General features: G+C 35.7%; 1 protein-coding gene across 1 annotated transcript; it reads left to right on the forward strand.

Annotated features, from left to right (window-relative positions):
• Positions 1-254: 254 nt before the first annotated feature.
• On the forward strand, positions 255-8,250 carry LOC132276686 (pentatricopeptide repeat-containing protein At5g42310, chloroplastic). The gene is made up of 5 exons (XM_059778243.1): positions 255-2,048; positions 5,896-6,048; positions 6,169-6,240; positions 7,320-7,508; positions 7,821-8,250. The coding sequence occupies exons 1-4, from the start codon at positions 312-314 to the stop codon at positions 7,428-7,430; spliced, it is 2,073 nt and encodes a 690-aa protein (XP_059634226.1). The 5' UTR covers positions 255-311; the 3' UTR covers positions 7,431-7,508; positions 7,821-8,250.
• Positions 8,251-10,160: the final 1,910 nt, after the last annotated feature.

Raw genomic sequence — 10,160 nt, forward strand, 5'->3', positions numbered from 1 at the left:
TATTTTAAGAATTATTATTTTATTGAAGGGCAATAGTATCATTTTACATCTGTTTACAGGTTATGTTGGCTGCAATTTCTGATATGGGGTGTGAGTGTTCAAAATGAGGCTAATTTTTATCTGATTGTCAATAATGTAAATCTCAAAAAGTATGAGTGTAATTAACTCTTTATTTTTTTGCGGTGTTTATGGAATAATGACAAAAGCGAAAGAAAATGGAAAATAACCGATAAAATATCCTCCTTCGCGAACGGGTCGCCCGAAGCCACTTCTCTCTCTCTCTCTCTCTCCACTGTAAGAAGAACACGAACATGCTTCTTCTGCCCCCATCCATACCCACTCGCTTCCCATCATTTCACCTGAGTCATCCGATTCTCCGCCACCACCACATCTTCCAAGCACCAACTTTCGCCGCCACAACCACCGCCGTCGCCACCACCTCTATCTCCTCCAAACAACCAAACGCGGACAACGGAGACGACCTCGCTTCCTTCCATAACCGCCGTTACGACTTCACTCCACTCCTCCAATTCCTCTCCACCCACGACGCCACCGCCACCTCTACCTCCGGTTCTGACTCAGCTTCGCCGACCTCACTCGACCCCTCCGAGCTCCGACTGGCCGAGTCTTACCGAGCCGTCCCAGCTCCTCTCTGGCACTCCCTCCTCAAATCTCTCGCTTCTTCTTCGTCCTCAATCCCAACCGCCTACTCGCTCGTCACATGGCTTCAGAAGCACAACCTCTGCTTCTCGTACGAATTGCTTTATTCCATTCTCATTCACGCGCTGGGACGCTCCGAGAAGCTCTACGAAGCGTTCTTGTTTTCGCAGCGACAAACCCTAACCCCTTTGACTTACAATGCCTTGATTGGGGCTTGTGCCTGCAACGACGACCTCGAAAAGGCTTTGAATTTGATGTCTCGGATGCGTAGCGACGGGTACCAATCGGATTTCATAAATTACAGCTTAATTATTCAGTCTCTTATTCGTAATAACAAGATTGATTCGCCCATTTTACAGAAACTTTATGCAGAAATTGAAGCTGATAAGATTGAGCTTGATGGGCAGTTATTGAATGATTTAATTTTGGGGTTTGCAAAGGCTGGTGATGCAAATAGGGCTATGTCCTTCCTAGCTTTGATTCAGGGTAATGGGTTGAGTCCTAAAACTGCAACTTTGGTTGCAATTGTATCTGCATTGGGGAATTTGGGTAGGACAGAGGAGGCAGAGGCTGTTTTTGAGGAGTTGAAAGAAGTTGGATTGAAGCCGAGAACAAGGGCTTATAATGCTCTTCTTAAGGGGTATGTAAAGACAGGGTCTTTAAGAAATGCAGAGTGGGTTGTGTCCCAAATGGAGAGGAATGGGGTATCTCCAGATGAGCATACATATAGTCTTCTTATTGATGCTTATGCAAATGCAGGTCGGTGGGAAAGTGCGAGAATTGTGATAAAGGAGATGGAAGCCAACAATGTACAGCCAAATTCATATGTTTTTAGTAGGATTTTAGCAAGTTATCGCGATAGAGGAGAGTGGCAAAGATCATTTCAAGTTCTCAAAGAAATGAAGAATAGTGGGGTGAGACCAGATAGACATTTTTACAATGTCATGATTGATACATTTGGGAAGTATAATTGTCTTGATCATGCTATGACTACGTTTGAACGGATGATATCAGAGGGGATTCAGCCCGATGAGGTTACATGGAATACGCTTATAGATTGTCACTGCAAGTTGGGTCACCATAAGAAAGCAGAGGAGCTTTTTGATTCAATGCAGGAAAGTGGGTGCTTGCCTTCCACAACAACATATAATATCATGATCAATTCTTTTGGAGAGCAGGAGAGGTGGGAAGAGGTGAAGAACTTGTTGGGGAAGATGCGTAGTCAGGGTTTACTGCCTAATGTTGTTACGTACACCACACTTGTTGATATCTATGGGCAATCAGGGAGATTTAATGATGCAATCGAGTGCTTGGAGATCATGAAGTCTTCGGGGTTAAATCCTTCTTCAACAATGTACAATGCCTTAATCAATGCATATGCACAAAGGGTATGTTATTTATCTGCCATACATGATTGCCTATTAACATTATATGAGAATCTTCATAAAATAGTGGTTAGTAATTAACTTAACCCTGGTTCTTTACTGGTTGCTCTCTTTGCCAGGACATTTTTTTGTATCACTGTAAAAGGCAACTCCTGTCCTTTTTTGGTTAGACCTTAGAAGTAACTGAACAATTGTGTGTTAGCATTTTAATGGAGTTCATTACTGAAAATACATTTTGATTGTCCTTAATAGGATGATATTATTTTTTAGTCTCTCCTGATATGTCAATTACCACATATCTAGTGATAACACCCCCTTACATATGTGGTACAGAACATACGAGGCCAACTCAGTTTTTAATTGTCATATCTTTAAGTGTTGATATGGTAACGTGCATGCCTTTTTGAGAGGAGAAAAAAAAAATGATAAATGAAAGGCCTCCAATCTCCATCAAATGCTAAAAACTGTTGTTATACCTTAGGGGATGAAGGACTAGTTGTCATAGTCAGAGGTGGGAAACTGTTGCTGCTGTACCTTTGGGGACGGATGTAGTATTGGGTGACTCTATTGAAAATCTTAAGTTTAAAGCTTCAGGAAAATGAAGTTTGTATGGTCATTTTCACATAGAGTTTCTATGATGTCTTTGCCTGAATTTTGTTCCGTTCCGGGTCGCAACTTCGATTCGTAAATTGGGCTTGGATTTTTTACCCGTTTTCCCTTGTGGCTCACGGACCCTATTTAGTACTCTCTTGTAGCCCGGTATATAAGGGCGTTTAGGGTTTAGAGTGGGATAACGAGAGAACACTGAAAAGAGAGTGAGATCGAGAGTTAGGATTTGGGGACTGAAACTTGTAATCTCCTGTTACAGTGGACGTGGGCTTAGTATTAGGCCGAACCGCATATATATTTGTGTTCTTTGCGTGTGATGTGTTTACTTTTCTGTCGTGATTCTTGTTTTGTTCTTGGTTCGCAGCATTTGTCGAATTGTCGTAATAGTTTTCAGTCTTATGTTGGTGATTTCAGACTTCATCAAAATTGCTACTCACACCTAGCAAGTACAAAATCCACTTAGTATGGTTAAGTAAATGCTCTGTACATCTCACAAAAATTTAGAAATTGTAGCTCTAACCTTCCAAAATCACACCCATCCAGCCCAAAGCTCAACTGTCCTAGGTCCAATCCTGGTTTGTAGACGGTGAAAGTTCATATTATGAAAGGTATGACGGAACTTAGATTTTGAGGATGGGGGCTGTATGAGACATTAAAAAATAAGAATAAAAATGATCTATCTCCACGCTCTGCGTCTCACTTGTGATACCCCCGGATTTCCGAATGCGGGTTGGCCAGGCTCACACCCGAATACCCGAGAATATCAAAAACGAATCGGCAATAAACGAACACAGAGTACAAAAGAATAAAGAAGAATAAATAAAATGCTGACAAGAAACTAAAATGATAATCTAATAATAAACCTCAGAATATATTTCCATTAATTAATAAACTCTTCTGATACAACTGATCCTCTAAAATACAACTCGGGAATCCATACTGTGTGGACCCCTAGAAAATCCAAACTAAACAAATGACAGCAATAACTGTCTAAATCAGGAAACTGAATCATAAAGGAACTCTTATGTAACATCGGAAGAATGAAGTAGACTGATACCCGCTCAGCACGAACAACCTTTACTCCTGACGAACACCTGAGAAATAATGGTGGGTCAGGCCCACAAACAAGTTCTACTCTACTACAGTCCAAGCAGAGATCCGATACACGTATACATCTTAGTCAATCCAACAGTAACTAGTAGTCCGTATATATATATATATATACACACTAAAGGAACCTCACTAGACTATAGGGTTGTCTCAACCTGAATAGTAGGCAACATGCAAAACGCACATATAGTGGGCATGAGTACCTAGACCTACCAGGGTACACAACTACACTATATCTAGCTACACATCCCTGGCGATATACGCACCCTAACCACTGATCCTGAGACTCAAGCTCATATCATGGCACCATACTTATATATATAAAATCTAGTAACCATCCTATTCAGTATAAATTAATCCTCCATAAGTCATTCAACTTGTTCAGCTGACCTGACTTGAATATAAGTAGGACTTAACATTTTAGTTAATCCATTCCCTTATATAATAAATTAATCCTCCATAAGTCATTCAACTTGTTCAGCTGACCTGACTTGAATATAAGTAGGACTCAACATGTTAGTTAATCCATTCCCTTATATAAAATAGGTAGGACTTAACTAATAAGTTAATTCGTTCATAGAATGCCACCGTCCCATACCGGTGCATTAAATCACACAATTCAACAATTGATGTAACGATTAAGGAAATACATCAAACAATCCAGAAATAACTATGATAATATGATATCAAGTTATCATAAAATAGGAATGACTTATTATTTATTTAAGTTTCCTATATCATATGTCCTACATACACTGAATCTTATACATATGATGATATTTTATTATACCGTCAAATAAGCATTCTCCATATCCAATTCATCCTACACAATTAATCTCAATTGTTAAAACATATTAAAAGATTAAATTCATTCGTCTGTTTAAAACATTCAAATAGCAAGCATCATTATGATTGAGTCTATTTAAATTTATTTAAACCCAAACCTAGTTCCTATTTAATGTTCAGGAATCCTAGGCATGTTTCTACGTTCCATCATTCCACAGATATGAAATATACATAATTTAAATATGTAAAAATTCACACCGGAAATCTAATCAAAATCATGCATTTATCAATTCATAACACAAGAACAGATATGAACCAAATTCATAAAACCTATGTTCTAATCCAATTAAACATGCATAATTATTTAATTTTAAGTGTTTAATAAATCCTGAAATTTCTTAGGCATGTATAGAAACACGAATCAAAGGGAAAGAGATAGAAGAAGAACTTGCTTTAAACTTTCGGACTGAAAGTTAAACTTCTTCTTTCTTGATCTTCTCTCTAAAGGGTTTTCTCCTCATTCCTTCCTCTTTCTCCTTCTCTCTCTCTCTAGAATATATTACGTGATATATTTTCACTCCTTTTTCAACCTATAGTTGTGTATTTATAGGCTAAATAATAACCCTATTCCTTTTTTCCAATCCAAGTCAACTTAATAAAAAAATGAAAATATTAAAAAGGTAACTTAAAATATGTTAAGTATATAATCTATGTATATCCTTATTAATTAAATAAAAGATATACATTAGATTATTTATTAATACTAAAGTTACCATAATATTAAAAGGTAATTTAAAACATGTTACGTATATAATCTATCTGTATCCTCATTAAATAAATAAAATATATACATCAGATTATTTATTTATACTAAATACATCATTTATACCCATCCAACCTCCTATCCAAGTAGTTCATGTGACCCAATTAGTTAGCCCATTACCACTGACCATAACCATAAAATAAAATAAAATAAAACATTTAATCATTTAATTTACAATTAATCAAATACATCATTTAAGCACACAATCTAATTAAACAAATAATACAAATAACACATAGACAAAATATAAATAACACATAGATAAGTAGCCAATTAATCAAGTAACACTTAATTCAATTAAACACATAAACAATTAGTCAAATAATCAATTAAACAATTAAAAAAATACAATAAAAATAAATAAATAAATACCGAGACTATCCTTTTAAAATTAGGGGTATTACATCACTCTCATCCTGCAAGCCGTAACTCTAGTTCAACTTCCGCTAGATTTCACATCTCATTTATAAAGATTTGTTGTTGTGCATGAATTTAAAAACACTTCTCTTCAATCTTTTACAGGGTTTGTCTGAGCAAGCAGTAAATGCATTTAGGGTCATGAGAGCAGATGGTCTAAAGCCCAGTATTTTGGCACTCAATTCATTGATTAATGCATTTGGTGAGGATAGGAGGGATGCTGAAGCCTTTTCTGTCTTACAGTACATGAAGGAAACTGTAAGTTACTGTCAGTCATCGTTCCACCATCACCATTTCGTTCTATTTATGTATGTTTATATGTAGTATTATTTATTTTACCATCTTACTGCATGTTGTCATGATTTCCTGTCACGGCAGGGCTTGAAGCCAGATGTGGTTAGCTATACCACACTTATGAAAGCTCTAATTCGTGTGGAGAAGTATGATAAGGTATAAACCCTTTATAGTGCTGTTCTTCTTTGTTACCAGAATTGAGGACCCTCAGCTTCTTTTAATCATAGATAATCCTGTCTCTGCTTTCTTTATGTAGTCACCATTACTCTCAATGTCAACCATCTTTTTGTTTTCTATTGCCATCTAAGCACCGGATGATTTTTGTTCTTTTTCCTTGAATGATCTTCTTTTAAGTTACCAAAATTAGATGCTGCCATTGATCATGTTTCTAGGCACCTCCTGTCATTTTTCTTTGTGTAATAACAGAGGTGTAGTTCTTTTCTTCTTTATTTTTTCAGTAAAAAATTTGATTTGATATCTTTTATTTATTCATCAGACTATGCATCCAACATCCAGATAAGAAAAGTTTAGAATAGGGTGACAGGAAAGTTGTCGTGCAGTAGAACTGAAAAACTTCTCTTGCCAGTTGCCACCTTCGAAACCTCGTGTTAATGCCAGGCGTCGATACTATTATACTTCAGCCTTGCTACTAAGCTGCTCGCATATCGTGTTAATGCCAGGCGTCGATACTAAATTCAGAGGAATTAGGATCTAGGATTTTTCAGTAGATTGTAAAACAGAATTGAAGAAGCAAAATGAAAATAATAATAATAATAATAATGAAAAAGCAGAAGAAGAAGAAGAAGAAGAAGAAGAAGAAGAAGATAAATACATGAACTAAAAGTAAGGACTGATTCTAATGTGGTGGAATATATTATCTATGAGACTTTTGAGTATGCGTAAAACACTGGATGTTGTTTATGTTCATACATTAGCATTTTCGATGTTCCAGCTGTAGTAAACTTGTATAACAGTCTTTCAAGTGTAAGTAATTTAGGAAATTATCGTCAACAGAGATGAAAGATATTAGCAATGGCACGGTCTATGACAATGTACTCAGAACAAATACATGCTTCTATTAGAGAGCTTCAAAATGCCCTGATTGAGATATTCATGAAAAAAATAAAGATAAAATGGTGTTACCTCATTAACATGTTGATTCGCTCTTTTTAAGCTGATGTAATCTAGCATTAACATGTGTTTGACAGAAATATTCTAAATTGTTTGGATTTCAGGTTCCAGCTGTCTATGAAGAAATGGTCATGTCTGGGTGCACCCCAGACAGGAAAGCTAGGTCAATGTTGCGGTCTGCTCTGAGATACATGAAGCAGACACTGAAGTTATAGTTGACAGTACGAGTCATTGAGCCTGGGCAAAGTATTGGACTAAGTACCATGCTTGAGCTAGTTAATTACAGATTTGAGGTTAGTCGCTGCAATTCTTAATTAATGTAGCTTACAATTGATACCATGCCATGCAAGGTTTCAGGCATCAGCTTTTGCATCAATCAAAATCAATCTATGAGTTCTAAAATGGTCGGGTTTTATCAGGAACTTCGCTAAACATGAATTATAATGTGAATAAAGTATTTAAAATTCCATTAAAACTTAAAACCATACCATCATTTTTAACATGAATTATGTCGCGCGATAGTATTTTTACTGCAAATGTTTACTGCCCCTTTTCTCTAAATAATATTTCTCTGGACTAAATTCTTTGAATTATTTGCCGCGAAGGGTTCATGGCATGTCATTCTCCTTCAACTATGGGATACAGTCAACTGCAAGTGCATTGATGTTAAGTGTTTCAGAGTGAAGATGGAGACCACATCCAAAGGATAAAAAAGCATTGACGTCGCTCTTATCCTCATCCTCTTCTTTCCTCTCTCTTTCGTGCTCTAGCAATATATGTAACCCAATTTCATCACACATGCCAGCTGAAGTACCATAATGTATCTGTACTTATATATTTTTTTGCACAAATCATATTTTTCTTGTAATCTTGCATAGGAGTTCATCAACAAACTGACCTGACCTGACTTCACTAATTGTTTAGTAATCACAATAAGCATTGTAACAGGGAGTCAGGGAGGTTACATGTAAAACTGGTGGCATTTTATGTTCTGGTGTACAGCCTACAATAAGATGTGTTCTATTTCATTGATCAGATCCAGAGGGTAAAGCTTTCTTTTTATTTTTATCTTTATTTTATGTTGATCTCATATAAATATAGTTCCCTTATCTTACTGTTTCCATTCCATTATTTATCCCACATATTTTTCACTTTGAGAGTAATAATACTAGGGAAAGAGGAAGATTTAGAATTAATAAGGAAGGATATGATAGCATGTGGATTGGCCCGAGTCTATGGCCTTTGATAGAGCGGAATGGAAATATAGGATTCATGTTGCACTAATTGTGTATTTTCCATTTATGCTGATTGCTCAATCATCTCTGACTACAGTGTAAAAGACTCCAAAATTGTAGTTTCTTCTATTTTGGGGATGATATTGGGACTCCATTTTTTAATTTATGCAATCCGCTTGATATTTATAATAGAAACTGACACAGTTACCCTTTGAAGGTGAGATATTGTGGAGTATGTGAGTGCAATTTGAAAGACAATTGTTTCATTTTCTTCTTTCTTTTTAAATAAAGGAAAAAGCAGCAGGTAGAATGCAAGAACAGGGAAGTAGAGTGTGATTATCATTTTTTTTTCTGCGAAATTTCATGGCTGTCACAACTCTACTTCCCTGTTCTTGCATTCACCCCACTTATTTTATATAGAAGTCCCAGAAAAAAAAGAAAAAAAAATGAAGAAGATAATAATATTCACACCACTTATTTTTTACAGAACATTATTTTTATAGACTCTCTGAATTTTGTCCTAAATAGATGTTCACATTGTCTACACTTATTTTATAAAAGGAAGAATTTCATGATCGACAAGAAAACAACTAGAGAAATTGGGTTACTACTAATACTCATATCATGAGCCATTCACTGATTCACACACTTAATAATCCCTGCGGAGAATTCAACATGCACTCCTGTTGGAAAATATTTTTGAAGTGTAAAGTTTTTCTCTTTATAATTGGGGAAAATCTTTTGCATCTTCAATATATAAACACACAAAAATCATCTTATTAAAATTCCCATTCACCTCTACTCCCAAAGTATCCTCATTCTCACTGCAACAATCCTAAATTGGACAAGAGAAGGGCAAGAACCTTTTTTTTTAAGCACAAACAGGAAGCATTTTATGATTCTAGCAATGGTTCTTCATATCAATCACATATTCTATACTTTGAGAAGGTAGAGAGCAAAACCAACCCCTCAAAACATTATTGCTAGATCTCAATTCAATTTTTTTTTTTTTTTGGGTGATGCCTAGACACGTATTCTGATATTTATAGGGATAGTGGTCAAGAATGATATTTATAGGGATAGTGGTCAAGGATGTAAACGGTGTATAAGATCAGATATACAGTGTACGAGGCATTTGATTTGTATAAGATCTGTGTACTATAAAACAATGGTACCAGCAAAAAATTGTGTTATATAATATCAAAAATAAGGTAATTGTGTTATATCATATCAAAAATAAGGTAAAAGATATGTTTTTTTTTTTGACAGTTAAAGCAATTACTAACACACCCTACCTCCACCGAGTTTCGAACCCCGACCTCCCCTTTGGGAAAGAGGGGGTGATACCGCTAGGCCAATTGGTCCTTTGGTAGGTAAAAGATATGTTAATCCAATTAAAAAATGGTCAAACCAATCTTGATTATATTTTTGTCATCTTTATATTTTAAAAAATTTAAGATACTTGTCATAATTTTATTGTACCACATACCTAATCAGTAGAGATTGCCTATTCACAAGTGAGTAGGTAAGTATTGTTCATAAATATTTGGTCCATTTTTTTTTTTTAGTTAAAAATTTGGTCCATTTTTTACTCACATTCCAAACTCAAAGTGCTTTTTGATGTTTAAAAAGACATTTATAACCCCTCTTTCTATCTCCTTCTCTCACTGTATATATCTTTCTTCATAAACATAGTAGACCTTCTGTCAG

This window comes from Cornus florida, unplaced genomic scaffold (assembly GCF_030987335.1).
Source record: "Cornus florida cultivar Cherokee Brave unplaced genomic scaffold, ASM3098733v1 CherokeeBrave_3.0.0_Hap2_Chr10, whole genome shotgun sequence".
NCBI classification, from domain to species: Eukaryota; Viridiplantae; Streptophyta; class Magnoliopsida; order Cornales; family Cornaceae; genus Cornus; species Cornus florida.

Excerpts from the sequence above, each read along its gene's own strand:
- LOC132276686 (XM_059778243.1), top strand. The coding sequence starts at position 312 with ATGCTTCTTCTGCCCCCATCCATACCCACTCGCTTCCCATCATTTCAC. Across the intron at positions 2,049-5,895 it reads TCAATGCATATGCACAAAGG|GGTTTGTCTGAGCAAGCAGT; the intron begins GTATGTTATTTA and ends AATCTTTTACAG. Across the intron at positions 6,049-6,168 it reads TACAGTACATGAAGGAAACT|GGCTTGAAGCCAGATGTGGT; the intron begins GTAAGTTACTGT and ends CTGTCACGGCAG.